We start from the raw sequence: 15,019 nt of genomic DNA, 5'->3' as shown, positions 1-15,019 counted from the left end.
GAGGATCCAGGGCAGGGTGGAAGGAGGAAGCAATGGTTACTCAGACTGGAAACAGCCATGGCAGCCTGGGCTGGAAAGAGGGATTGGGGCCAGAAAAAGCAGCAGCTTCTGTGGCGGGAAAGAAGCATTGGAGGCCCATAGCTGAAACAAGAAGTAGCAATCCTGGCCTGGGGCTGGAAGGAAGAACAGCATCTGGCACAGAGAAGCAGCAGTGGCTGCTCCAGGATGTGAGAAAGGGGCAGGGTCTAGAAATATATATGTATTTTTTCCTTTATCTTTTTTCCCCAGTCCCTTTGGCCATTCAGAGATGCTTTTTAATATCTTGTTGAGGTTATTTCTTATTTTATTGAGATTGGATTCTCTCTATCTTTGAAGACTTGAAAATGTAAAACTGTGGTAGGCTTCTTTGAACTATATTATTTCCTAGCGTGTAGCAGATGGACTCAGGACCAATGGGTTATAGTGTGCTCCTGATAGCAGTTGGAGACGGATCAGATTTCAATCTGACATCAGTACCCCCGCAGGAAGCTCTGCTCTTCAGTATTTTCCATCTCCATAAGGGACTCTATACACGCTTGCACAGCATTAGAGTATTTTAACCAAAGAAATCCAAAACGAAGAAGAAATCTTACCTTTATAGACAAGCCCTGCTGTCCTGCGGTGACACCTACGGGTCCCTCCCCCAGTTGAGAATTCCTGAGGTGATTTCCGCGATCCCCCAGAGGTAGGCATCGGTCCGGCAGCCAGTCCCCGGCATGGACTTAGCCCCCGGCATCGGGCGCGGCTGAGAGGCAGAGACTGCCCAGAATGAGACCGGGAAACACCGAGTCAAGGTAAGGTAGAAAACTTTCTAAAAGTCTCCGGTCTCCAAGGCTCGAAGAGCTGCACAGATCGCCAGCCGGCGTCAGTGCTACTAGGTTGATCAGCCCTATCCGGGCTAGACCCCGGTCCGATACGAGTGTCCTCCCACGTGGAGACCCTTCAAGGTGGTCGCCATATTGCTCACGTGGTCGCTGTCATCATTTTCACTTGATCGCCACCCTGTCCGCCGATTCGACCCGTGTGCACAGAGGCGAGTCGTGCGCACAAAATCACTTGCCATGCGCACAGTGACGCGCAAGAGGGCGCCGGGCGCACACCCACACATTTAACTGGACCGGGCACATTAGTATACACCGTGCGCACAGCGGCGCGCACGCATCTTATTGAGCGGGCATACGACCTACACACACAACTTTGGCGCACTCGGAGCGCATAACTAAGCCTCCTGGCGAACACTTGAACACACAAACCGGAGGTTTCTGCAATCCTACGCGCACTAATCATGGCACCACCTGACAAGAAATACACTCGCCCTCCTGCCTTCAAATACTACACCTCCCAAGCCAGGTGAGAATCTCCAGTCTCTTACTAGACCCAAATTTGACAGTTTCGAGTCAATCTCCACTAAAGAGATTGAATCCCTTTTAAAAAGGCAGAAACCATCAAGCCATCCGGCTGATAACATCCCATCGAGACTCCTGCTTCTCATCCCAAATGTGATCTCAGGACCTCTGACCGGCATCATAAACAGCCTTCTAACGCAAGGAAGCTACCCAGACAGTCTAAAAACCGCCTCACTCAAGCCCCTCCTCAAGAAACACAACTTAGATCCTAATGTACCAGCTAATTTCAGACCCATCTCTAACCTCCCATTTGTTGCCAAACTAACGGAGAAACTGGTAAACACCCAGCTTTCTGAATATCTTGAAGACCACAAGATCCTATTCCCATCGCAATATGGGTTCCGTAAATCACGCAACACGGAAACCCTTCTCATTTCACTTACTGACCATATTATCATGGGGTTGGACAAAGGACACTCCTTTCTGTTGGTCCTGTTAGACATCTCGGCGGCATTTGACACCGTCAACCATACCATCCTGCTGGATCGCCTAACAGACATCGGCATCTCCGGATCTGCCCACAACTGGTTCAAGTCCTTCCTCAGCAATAGGACTTTCAAAGTCAAAATCAACAATAAAGAGTCACCCCTAACTAAATCAACTCTTGGCGTACCTCAGGGTTCCTCCTTATCTCCTACCCTCTTTAATATTTACCTCCTCCCCCTCTGCCAATTGTTAACAGACCTCAACCTAATTCACTATTTGTACGCAGACGACGTGCAGATTCTAATACCGATAACAGAATCAATCTCAAAAGCGCTCACCCATTGGAACAACTGCCTTCTATCCATCACAAATCTACTCAACAGTTTAAACCTGGTTCTTAATGCCTCCAAGACAGAGCTGCTCCACATATTCTCAAACGAAATCAATATCTCCCCACCATCTCCACACATCTCTCACATTACTTGCAAGCAGGTTAGAGACCTTGGGGTAATACTAGACAATCGTCTAAACCTTAAGAAAATGGTCAACACAACCTCCAAAGACTGTTTCTTCAGATTACAGATTCTAAAACGACTTAAACCACTCTTATTCTTCCACGACTTCAGGACAATCCTCCAAGCGCTACTGTTCGCCAAAATAGACTACTGCAGTGCCCTTTTCCTAGGCCTTCCCAAATCCACTACCAAACCACTGCAGATGTTACAAAATGCGGCTGCGAGATTGCTGACCAGTACCAGCCGCAGCGAACACATCTCTCCCATCCTCAGGAACCTACACTGGTTACCAGTTAATTTCAGAATTCTATACAAATCAATCACCATAATTCATAAAACTATCCATCATCATCTTCAACTCGACCTGGAAATCCCATTCAAACTCCACTCCTCTAACAGACCAACTAGAGATACTCTCAAAGGCACCCTGAAATTTCCCCCTACTAAAGCTTCACGCCTCTCGATGACCAAAGACAGAGCTTTTTTCGATAGCTGGCCCATCTATCTGGAATAGCATCCCTTCAAGTCTCAGAGTGGAGCCTTGCCTGTTAACTTTTAGAAAAAGACTTAAAACCTGGCTCTTTCACCAAGCCTTCACCGACCCACCAGACAATCACTAGTTGTCCTTCACGCTTACCCGTTATGATGATTATACTCACGAATGGACTCTGACTCTCCCAGGTTAAAGCACCATTAAGCTTTAACCCGTACGCCCTATGGCATCACTTCATATTTATTTCCTGCCTTATCTTCTTTCCAGCTTGTTGCAAGCTTCCAAGTTCTCTTCCCTGTTGATTGTAACTTTGACTCATTCCTACTTACTGTTATCTTTCGTTTACTTGAATAGTTACCCCAGTTTTTTATTCTTGTTAATTGTAAACCGATCCGATATGGTTATTTACTATGAAGGTCGGTATATAAAACTGTTAAATAAATAAATAAGAAACTCAAGGCTCATGTCTGTCCAGCATGCCACATTAGAGCGGTGCAGCACGAAGAGGCCAAGGCCCTGTGCCTACAGTGCATGGAGGCTCTGGGTGAACCAGGTCAAGACCGTCCCCAGCCGGCACTGGGATCCGGATCCACTGACAGTACACCGGACCTCGCTACCCCCAGCAGGAGCCTCCTTCAAACGGGGCTCCCTGGGGACGCAGCGCCTCTCTATTTAGACCCAGCATCTTTCTCCTGGGTAGAATTCTTCAAAGGCCTACATACTTTTGTCCACATGTAACTGGTGCCTCCGATGACACAACCACATCCTCCCCCAGAGGGTGGGGAACCCACTGCCAGGAACTGATGGCCCAGGGGCAATGGAACAAGCAAGAGTCGAGATGGAACCCACTGCCAGGAACTGATGGCCCAGGGGCAATGGGACAAGCAAGAGTCGAGATGGAACATAAACCGACTGGAAGCCCAAGCACTCAGACTAGTCTGTCTACTATTCAGTCACAGACTCCGGGGCGAATCTGTCAGTCATGTCAGACAACGCCATGATAGTTGCCTATATCAACCGCCAGGGAGGAACCAGAATCCAACAGGTGTCCCTGGAAATAGACCCCCTAATGGTGTGGGCAAAAACAAATCTACAAGGGATCTCAGCCGCCCACATCGTGAGAAAAGACGTCACTGCCGATTACCTCAGCAGAGAGAGTCTAGACCCAGGGGAATGGATGCTTTTGGCCACAGCCTTCCAGTTGATAGTGAACCGCTGGGGAATACCAGCCATGGACCTCCTGGCAACCCGGTCCAATGCCCAAGTTCCCAACTTTTTCAGTCACAGACAGGAACCACAATCCCAAGGGATCGACCCTGTAGTCCAGGCCTGGTCACAGGAAATCCTGCTTATACGCCTTCCCCCCATGGCCGCTACTGGGTGGGATCATCCGCAAGATAGAACATCACAGGGGACCAATACTTCTAGTGGCCTCGGACTGGCCAAGAAGGCCATGGTACGCAGACATGCGAAGACTACTGACAGGGAGCCCTCTCCCTCTCCTTCCACACAGGGATCTGCTCCAACAAGGCCTGATCCTCCACGAAGACCCAACTCAATTCTCTCTTACGGTCTGGCCATTGAGAGGACATGCCTGAAGAAGAGAGGATACTCGGGGGCGGTGATTGACACTCTGCTCCAAGCACGCAAGTTCTCCACATCTCTAACCTACATACGAATATGGAGAATATTGGAAGCCTGGTGTGAAGACCGCGACATCCTTCCGTGGACTGTCAAAATTCCCACAATTCTGGAATTCCTGCAGAACTGCTTACAGAAAGCGTTGTCCCTCAACTCCATCAAGGTGCAGGTGGCCATGTTGGCCTGCTACAGAACCAAGGTAGAGGGCGGCAGCCTAGCCTCTCACCCGGATGTCTCCCGCTTCCTGAAAGGGGTCAAACAGATCCAAACACCCCTAAAGTGGCCGGTACCTTTATGGAATCTCAATCTAGTCCTAGACTTCCTAGCAGGAGCCTCCTTCAGACCCACCCGCGGTCTGTCCCTCCGCCTACTAACATTGAAGACTGCCTTTCTAGTGGCAGTCTGTTCGGCCCGTCGCATCTCTGAGCTTCAAGCACTGTCCTGTCGAGAACCGTTCCTCAGGTTCACACCGGGATCCATACAGCTACGCACTATCCCCTCCCTTCCTCCCAAAAGTGGTTTCTCACTTCCATCTAAACGAAACCATCTTGCTGCCATTGCCAGACGAGCACAAGGACTCGGAAGAATCTCGCTGCCTTCGCCATCTTAACGTCGGCAGACTCCTAGTCTGATACCTGGAAAGGTCGGAATCCGTATGAAAGATGGACCACCTGTTCGTTCTTCACAGCGGGAAGAAACAAGGGGAAGCGGCCTCACGGGCAACCCTAGCCCGCTGGAGCAAAGAAGTTATCAAGGCGGCCTTCGTAGAGGTAGGCAAGCCTCCACTTCTACAAGTCAGAGCCCATTCTACTAGAGCCCAGGCAGTGTCCTGGGTGGAATCCAAGATGCTGTCACCCGCCGAGATCTGTCGGGTGGTGACATGGTCGTCCATTCACACTTTCTCTAGGTTCTACCGCCTGGATGTTCAGGCTCGAGGGGACACAGCATTTGCAAGGGCAGTACTAAGTGGGCCACGGGCAGCCTCCCACCCAGTTTGGGAGTAGCTTTTATACATCCCATTGCTCCTGAATCCATCTGCTACATGCTAGGAAATGGAGAAATTACTTACCTGATAATTTCGTTTTCCTTAGTGTAGACAGATGGACTCAGTATCCTGACCACGACACGGAAACCTCGGTTGAGAAGCCCCGAGAGCAAGAAAAACACGGGTAAGCCAAGCTTCCCTCTAATTAGGACACCCATACCTACTAGGTGTCGGCGTTTCTTGGTTGAGTGCACTGCCGGTCTCCAGCTATATCCACATCAACCAGTTCAAGTTAATCAAGTTAACCAAGTTAATCAAGTTGTTCAGTCACACATATATCCACAATTGCTTTTCGAAGAAAATACTGAAGAGCAGAGCTTCCTGCAAGGGTATATCTACTAGGGCTGACGTCAGATTGAAATCTGATCCGTATCCAACTGCTATCAGGAGCACATTATACCCATTGGTCCTGAGTCCATCTGTCTACACTAAGGAAAACGAAATTATCAGGTAAGTAATTTCTCCATTGTTTCGGGGTTTAATTGTTGTGATACTATGAAACATTTAATATTTCTTCTATTTGTTTCAAGTACAATATAAATAAAATAAGGAAATATTCAGCTTTTCAAATAAATCTTTTAGTTGACTTTGGAGATTTTTTCCATGCATCCTAAACTGTGTGAGATTATCTTCAAAATTTGGCTGCAAATGCAGGCAATACTAAAAATGTTCTAACTGTTATAAAATACTCTGGTTTAGGGAAATTGATAAATACCAAAATAATTCAGGAAGAAATTTTGCAATTCACATGACCCCCAAATGATTATTTCTAAACTGTTTTAAGTAGTATGTCAGCTTTCTCTGAATCTTTTTGTAAGTTATAAAAGTTTCCGATTGTAAGCATATTTTGTGATCTTTCCTAGAGGGAAAGTGATGAGGAAACACAAGCCTTAAAGAAGAAGTTGAAGTACTGGCAACGACTACGCCATGACCTGGAAAGAGCACGTCTGTTGATTGAACTTATACGAAAACGGGAAAAATTAAAACGAGAGCAGGTAATTCAATTGCTTAATCTATTTTTAAGAATATAAGAACATATGAAATTGCCATGCCGGGTCAGACCAAGGGTCCATCAAGCCCATCATCCTGTTTCCAACAGAGGCCAAACCAGGCAACAAGACCCTGGCAATTACCGAAACACAAAGAAGATCTCATGCTACCGATGCAATTAATAGCAGTGGCTATTCCCTAAGTAAACTTGGTTAATAGCAGTTAATGGACTTCTTCTTCAAGAACTTATCCAAACCTTTTTTGAACCCAGCTAAACGAACTGCACTAACCACATCCTCTGACAACAAATTCCAGAGCTTTATTGTGCGTTGAGTGAAAAAGAATTTTCTCCGATTAGTCTTAAATGTGCTACTTGCTAACTTCATGGAATGCCCCCTAGTCCTTCTATTATTCGAAAGTGTAAATAACCGATTCACATCTACTCATTTTAAAGACCTCTATCATATCCCCCCTGAGCCGTCTCTTCTCCAAGCTGAACAGCCCTAACCTCTTCAGCCTTTCCTCATAGGGGAGCTGTTCCATTCCCCTTATCATTTTGGTTGCCCTTCTCTGTACCTTCTCCATCACAACTATATCTTTTTTTTGAGATGCAGTGACCAGAATTGTACATAGAATTCAAGGTGCAGTCTCACCATGGAGCGATACAGAGGCATTATGACATTTTCCGTTTTATTCACCATTACCTTTCTAATAATTCCCAACATACTGTTTGCTTTTATGACTGCAGCAGCACACTGAACTGATGATTTCAATTTGTTATCCACCATGACGCCTAGATCTTTTTCCTGGGTGGCAGCTCTTAATATGGAACCTAACATCGTGTAACTACACGATTTGATTTGCTTCCTTAGATCCACTTGCATAAAGTACAGTAGTAGCTGTATTAATCATGGAAAAAACTAGATTCTTAGAGTCTGAGAATTTTTTGTTGACAAGCAGGATATGAAATCCATGTACGTTGATGGCAGGTGAAACCTAAAGCTGGAGCTTGTTTGGAGTTTCCAGAGCTTTCTGCATGCTCCACTGAACTTATGTAGCTTGTCTTTCCCATCTCCTCCATTCTCTGTCGATGACAAGCAGGGTTGAATTAGCCATGTCACATGGGTTATGTCATTGAACACCATCAAATGGACCTATCTCTCTATCTCAGTAAAGTTTTACTACTGAGTATGCATGGAAATTCCCGCATGCACTGCCTTGTGAGCCCCTTAGTCTTTTTTTTGTCTGAGCTTCCACATGGATGGGTACCTTCTCTCTCTTAGAATCTTTTAATTTATCTGCTTTTAGCAGTTTATTTTCTGTTATTTGTCTTGTTTCCTCACTGCCTTGGCAGTTCCTCAACAGCAGTTTTCAATGTTACACACAAAAAAAAGAAAAGTTGTTGAAACATCTGGTTCCAAGAAGGTCATACCCAGTGGCTTCAAGGAATGTGTGGCCATAAGATGTCTATTACCTATGGCCACTACATCTACTACAGTGCCTAGGACCTGATCAAGATGTTGACTATTTCTATGACTGTGGGTGGATGTTGCCAAGTTATCAGTGGAGTTGGGCATGGAAGATGAAGAGCTTCGCAGGTTGGTTAGGGGATGGAGCTGTTCTTGGATGATGGCCGCATCTGGCTCTGTGCTGAATGGCACAAAATCATGAGAGGTCTAGAACGGGTTAATGTGAATCAGTTATTTTCTCTTTCGGATAATAGAAAGACTAGGGGGCACTCCATGAAGTTAGCATGTGGCACATTTAAAACTAATCGGAGAAAGTTATTTTTCACTCAACACACAATTAAACTCTGGAATTTGTTGCCAGAGGATGTGGTTAGTGCAGTTAGTGTAGCTGTGTTTAAAAAGGATTGGATAAGTTCTTGGAGGAGAGAAGTCCATTAGCTGCTATTAATTAATTTGACTTAGAAAATAGCCACTGCTATTACTAGCAAAATAGCATGGAATAGACTTAGTTTTTGGGTACTTGCCAGGTACTTATGGCCTGGATTGGCCACTGTTGGAAACAGGATGCTGGGCTTGATGGACCCTTGGTCTGACCCAGTATAGGCATGTTCTTATGTTCTTATACTAAGCACACTGAGACTGAGAAAGGTGACCTTTTTTTTCTTTTATGTACTTTTCTGATGCTGATCTCTAGTATAATTTTGTGGTACTAGCAAAACATGTATTGCCTTTGCATGAAGTACCTTTATGTCAGGGAACTAACTAAAAAAGATTTGAAGGCAAAAAGTGATCTCCTAAAATGATACAAGTACGCACTTGTTTTCTAAAACCTATGTTTAAAAAGAATTTTTGTTTTGAACCTTTAGCTGTCAAGTATATATGTTTGCTCTTGCCAGCCGGTGTACCACGCCTCTGTCAAAATTCTTTCTAGAGTACTATGGGGGATTTTCTAGTGATAGAAAAGCAGAGCTGTGCTTCATTCTCTAATTATTGTGCTTTGTAGGAAGAGAAATGTAAAGATGAGGAAGCGAATATGGTACTTTCTGTTATCAAAATAGTTAACATTTTGGTTGTATAGCAAGATACCCTCAAACCACCTTTTTGTAATGTTAATTTTATCATGTTCAATTGTTTTATTGTTTTAAAATGTATTGTCTATTTGTATAATTTATTAATTGTAATCCATTTAGTAATGGGACCCATAATTGGAATGAGTTTAAATAAATAATAAAACATAACTTTGTTTTGTTACTGCAGCTTAACATTGTTTTCTGTGTTAGTATATTAATTTAGAATCTGATTATTTGTTTTCATTATTTAGTTCAAAGTTGAGCAAGTTGCCATGGAACTCCAGCTGACTCCTTTCACAGTACTCTTGCGTTCCATCCTGGACCAACTGCAGGAAAAAGATCCTGCTCGCATATTTGCTCAGCCAGTAAACCTTAAAGAGGTGGGATTTGACTCTGTTATCTAATGGTACAATGCAAAGTGGCCAGAACTAATCTGTGTGCTCCTTTATATCAGAACCTAAAACTGCATACTTGGAAATTTACAATTTGTTACATTTTAAAATTATTTTTGCAAATGTTGTATTGTACAAATTATTGTATGCATTGTGCAAGTTGATTATTTTAAGAATGCAATCCAAAACTCTTCTACCACATGCAACTCGAAACATTTGTCAGAAAATGATTTGTAAATTAATCAAATGGTGTATTAAAGTGTGATACAAAAGCATGCCATTTTACTAATCTTTTAGTTGTCATTGCTGTAATAGTCTAAATATTTCTGTTCTGGCAGAAGGATTATCACAGTCCTCTACAGAAAGTTCATATGCTATTCCATGGCACTGTTCTCCAGGGCTCTCTCCATGTAACCATATTCAGCTACTAACAGGGTATGTTCAGTGATTTATGCCCGGCTATCTTAAAGTTAGGTAGTTATGTATAACTGGCTAACTGTAGGACAGCCCTAAGGCCCGACCATAGTTAATCACATAAGTTAACTAGCTAACTCCAAATATCAAAGTTAGCCGGTTAATTTATATGGCTAACTCTGCTCCTACTTGCCTCTGGAACGCCCCCGACTTAACCGGCTAAATTCTAGCTGGGTAACTAGTTATATACCTGGGTAAGCCATTTAGATGGGCAACTATTACGTTCTCTCTCTAAATGGCGTTTGAATATGGATTTCTATTATTATACCTTTTATTATTTAGCTAAAAATAGTAAAACTCCGAGGACAAGGAGGTTTATCAGTCTCACAAGGTAGGTTATGCCATCTAATGGCGCCAACGTTCAGCATCTTACAGAGCCTTCAAAGCTTTCCTGAGAATGTGGAAACTTGTTTTATTTCTACTTAATATTTTAACAATATAAAACCAAGAAAACTTCTTTGATTGGCAATAATCATACAGTACATGATAAAAACTAGGGAAAAAGTTATAAAAAAGAAATATTACATTCTCTATACATTGTAAGCAAACTTCTTCAAAGGGGGGGTATAATGAGAATAAAAAATAAAGGAAAAATATCAGCAATTTAATACAAATACTGTCATGTGGTGAAACTTTCACTTTGTCCTTGACCATGGCAGGCCTCCTGCCAACAAGTATGGCTACTCCCCTCTCTCTCCCTGCCCAAACCCAGTATTTGACCTCCAGCCTCTCACACCACTGGCCTTTTGGCACCTTTCTCTTGCTTTTGTGGCCTCTCTGTCTTTCTTTTGGCCTTCACAGACCAAGCCAGCCAACACAGCCTTTTAGTTCTTCTGTTGAGTTCCACCATTTATTCCCCACCCGGTCTAATTTGTCTGTGTTACAGTTTTGGCTGCAGTGCAACCGCCTCACCACCAGGGGTCCCTCTAGTGCTGGCTCTCCTGACAGGCCCAGGCCATCTCCCCTGTCCACTCTATGTTCTGGGTTGGCCCTTATAACCCTGCCTGACAGTTCCCTCGGTGCTTCGGCATCGAGCTCACCTGGGCTCCCTGCTCTAGCCTTGCGCGGCCTTCGGGCCTTTCCTTGCCTTGCGCGGCCTTCGGGCCTTCTTCCTCGCTTTTCCTACCTGGCCTACGGGCCTTCTGACCTGCCTGCTCTGCTTATGGTATGTGGCCTACGGGCCTTCTGTGTGTGTGTGGCCTACGGGCCTTCTGACCTGCCTGCTCTGCTTACGGTGTGTGGCCTACGGGCCTTCTGTGTATGTGTGGCCTACGGGCCTTCTGACCTGCCTGCTCTGCTTACGGTGTGTGGCCTACGGGCCTTCTGTGTGTGTGTGTGTGTGTGGCCTACGGGCCTTCTGACCTGCCTTGCCCTGACTACGGTGTGTGGCCTACGGGCCTTCCGTGTGTATGTGTGGCCTACGGGCCTTCTGACCTACCTGCTCTGCTTTCGGTGTGTGGCCTTGGGGCCTTCTGTGTGTGTGTGTGTGGCCTACGGGCCTTCTGACCTGCCTTGCCCTGCTTACGGTGTGTGGCCTACGGGCCTTCTGTGTGTGTGTGGCCTACGGGCCTTCTGACCTGCCTTGCCCTGCTTACGGTGTGTGGCCTACGGGCCTTCTGTGTGTGTGTGGCCTACGGGCCTTCTGACCTGCCTTGCCCTGACCCAGCCTGAACCCAGACACTGCTACTTGCCGCCTGCCCTGACCCAGCCTGGACCAGACACTGCTACTTGCTGCCTGCCCTGACCCAGCCTGGAACCAGACACTGCTACTTGCTGCCTGCCCTGACCCAGCCTGGAACCAGACACTGTTTCTAGCCATTCCTGTCTCTCTCCACCTGGAGCCACCCTGCTGGGTGGTGTTCACGACTCCTGACCGGAGCCCAAGCATAACAGTATGCCGAAGCCACCAAATTTCCAGGTGAAGAGATAGGTCTTGGTACTACCGGTGAGCCAATTTTTTCTTTTTCCTTCTACTCACATTATGCCTCAGCCTCCAAGTTTTTATGTCTGTGCTTGTTGCCAGACTTTGAATTATCCCAGTTACAAGAACTGTCTTGCCTGTCAACTCTCAGACCAAGAACACTGGGTATGCAGTAGTTGTCATAAGAGGAAGGTCTCAGTCTATCAGGAATGTTTAAATTGTTTAAATCCTAAACCAGGGTGGTGGAAATGCTCCTGTCTTCCGTGTCTGTTACCACCAGGCAAACCCTGCCCCCGTTGTTCTGCTTTAGGATCAGCTGTTCCATTAGAAAAAACAATCAGCTCTCCTAACCGGTATTCTGCTTCTGGCTCCACTAAAACAGACATTTTAGCTGGCAGTTTGTGGATAGAAAAACCCAGGACTTACCTGGCCAAGAAGGCTTCTGTGACACCAGTGCTAGAGCCTCGGGAACAGGTTTCTCTCAAACGGAGAGAGTTGATTAACTCTAGCAGGGCTCTGCTTCCCACAGCTGCTGTTGAGACACTAACGAGCACATTCCCTAGATGTCCTAGAACTGCCTGTGCCTTCTCTAAACTGCTCCTCCAGAAACAAAATAAGGAGCCTCAGAGTTTGGCTCGAGGTATCAAGCCCACAGCAGTGCAATCTGTGTCTTCTATGTGCACTACTTCTAACCTTGCTGCTCTGCCATCTGAGCCTGTTTCATCACCCCAAGAGGGGGCCAAGCCTGCTGCATCACCCCAAGAGGGGGCCAAGCCTGCTGCATCGCCCCGAGGAAGATCCAAGCCTGCTGCATCACCCCAAGAGGGGGCCGAGCCTGCTGCATCGCCCCAAGAGGGGTCCGAGCCTGCTGCATCGCCCCAAGAGGGGTCCGAGCCTGCTGCGTCGCCCCAAGAGGGGTCCGAGCCTGCTGCGTCGCCCGGAGAGGGGTCCGAACCTGCTACAACGCCCGGAGAGGGGTCCGAACCTGCTACAACGCCCGGAGAGGTGTTCGAGCCTGCTTCATCGCCCGGAGAGGGGTCCGAACCTGCTACAACGCCCCGAGAGGTGTTCGAGCCTGCTTCATCGCCCCGAGAAGGGGCCGAGCCTGCTGCATCACCCCAAGAGGGATCCAAGCCTGCTGCATCGCCCCAAGAGGGATCCAAGCCTGCTGCATCGCCCCAAGAGGGGGCCAAGCCTGCTGCATCGCCCCAAGAGGGGGCCAAGCCTGCTGCATCGCCCCGAGAGGGGGCCAAGCCTGCTGCATCGCCCCGAGAGGGGGCCAAGCCTGCTGCATCGCCCCGAGAGGGGGCCAAGCCTGCTGCATCGCCCCGAGAGGGGGCCAAGCCTGCTTCATCGCCCCGAGAGGGGTCCGAACCTGCTACAACGCCCGGAGAGGTGTTCGAGCCAGCTTCCTCGCCCCGAGAGGGGTCCGAACCTGCTTCATCGTCCCGAGAGGGGTCCGAACCTGCTACAACGCCCGGAGAGGTGTTCGAGCCTGCTTCCTCGCCCCGAGAGGGGTCCGAACCTGCTACAACGCCCGGAGAGGTGTTCGAGCCTGCTTCCTCGCCCCGAGAGGGGTCCGAACCTGCTACAACGCCCGGAGAGGTGTTCGAGCCTGCTTCCTCGCCCCGAGAGGGGTCCGAACCTGCTACAACGCCCGGAGAGGTGTTCGAGCCTGCTTCCTCGCCCCGAGAGGGGTCCGAACCTGCTACAACGCCTGGAGAGGTGTTCGAGCCTGCTTCATCGCCCCGCGAGGGGTCCGAACCTGCTACAACGCCCGGAGAGGTGTTCGAGCCTGCTTCATCGCCCCGAGAGGGGTCTGAGCCTGCTTCATCGCCCCGAGAGGGGTCTGAGCCTGCTTCATCGCCCCGAGAGGGGTCTGAGCCTGCTTCATCGCCCCGAGAGGGGTCTGAGCCTGCTTCATCGCCCTGAGAGGGGTCCGAGCCTGCTTCATCGCCCTGAGAGGGGTCCGAGCCTGCTTCATCGCCCCGAGAGGGGTCCGAACCTGCTTCATCGCCCCGAGAGGGGTCCGAACCTGCTACAACGCCCAGAGAGGTGTTCCAGCCTGCTGTTTCATCCCGAGAGGGGCCCGAGCCTGCTGCACTACCCCGAGATGAGCCTGCTAAACCGGTCCTGCTGCCACCCCCGGAGGGGCTCAAACCGGTACCACTAACAGACTTTCTGACTCAGCCATCTGAGCCTGTTGAATTGCTCCAGCTGTTGCTGCCTTCGGAGGGGTCTGATTTCATTTTTGAGTACTCCCTGCTAAGATGGGACCCAGGAGGAGGGGGAGGCCTTGCGGAGGGGGTATTGTTACAGTTTTGGCTGCAGTGCAACCGCCTCACCACCAGGGGTCCCTCTAGTGCTGGCTCTCCTGACAGGCCCAGGCCATCTCCCCTGTCCACTCTATGTTCTGGGTTGGCCCTTATAACCCTGCCTGACAGTTCCCTCGGTGCTTCGGCATCGAGCTCACCTGGGCTCCCTGCTCTAGCCTTGCGCGGCCTTCGGGCCTTTCCTTGCCTTGCCTTGCGCGGCCTTCGGGCCTTCTTCCTCGCTTTTCTTACCTGGCCTACGGGCCTTCTGACCTGCCTGCTCTGCTTATGGTGTGTGGCCTACGGGCCTTCTGTGTATGTGTGGCCTACAGGCCTTCTGACCTGCCTGCTCTGCTTATGGTGTGTGGCCTAAGGGCCTTCTGTGTGTGTGTGGCCTACGGGCCTTCTGACCTGCCTGCTCTGCTTACGGTGTGTGGCCTACGGGCCTTCTGTGTTTGTGTGTGTGTGGCCTACGGGCCTTCTGACCTGCCTTACCCTGACTACGGTGTGTGGCCTACGGGCCTTCCGTGTGTATGTGTGGCCTACGGGCCTTCTGACCTACCTGCTCTGCTTTCGGTGTGTGGCCTTCGGGCCTTCTGTGTGTGGCCTACGGGCCTTCTGACCTGCCTTGCCCTGCTTACGGTGTGTGGCCTACGGGCCTTCTGTGTGTGTGTGGCCTATGGGCCTTCTCTGCCTTGCCTTGCTTACTGTGTGTGGCCTACGGGCCTTCTGTGTGTGTGTGGCCTACGGGCCTTCTGACCTGCCTTGCCCTGACCCAGCCTGAACCCAGACACTGCTACTTGCCGCCTGCCCTGACCCAGCCTAG

General features: G+C 48.6%; 1 protein-coding gene across 11 annotated transcripts in view; it reads left to right on the top strand.

Moving 5' to 3' along the window:
* The window catches only part of BRD1 (bromodomain containing 1), a 569,207-nt gene that overhangs the window by 201,501 nt on the left and 352,687 nt on the right, over nucleotides 1-15,019 (top strand). For all 11 annotated transcript variants that reach the window (XR_003858664.1, XR_003858665.1, XR_003858666.1 and 8 more), the window contains exons 4-5: nucleotides 6,429-6,560; nucleotides 9,346-9,474. Coding sequence is in view for 8 of the 11 variants with exons in the window: in XM_029616229.1 (XP_029472089.1) it covers nucleotides 6,429-6,560; nucleotides 9,346-9,474 (261 nt within the window). In the remaining 3 variants the exon portion in view is untranslated. The remainder of the gene's footprint in view (nucleotides 1-6,428; nucleotides 6,561-9,345; nucleotides 9,475-15,019) is intronic.

This window comes from Rhinatrema bivittatum, chromosome 9, assembly GCF_901001135.1.
Source record: "Rhinatrema bivittatum chromosome 9, aRhiBiv1.1, whole genome shotgun sequence".
In the NCBI taxonomy this organism is placed as follows: Eukaryota; Metazoa; Chordata; class Amphibia; order Gymnophiona; family Rhinatrematidae; genus Rhinatrema; species Rhinatrema bivittatum.
The sequence above is the reverse complement of the archived record's forward strand: the minus strand, read 5'-3'. Positions and strand labels throughout refer to the sequence as shown.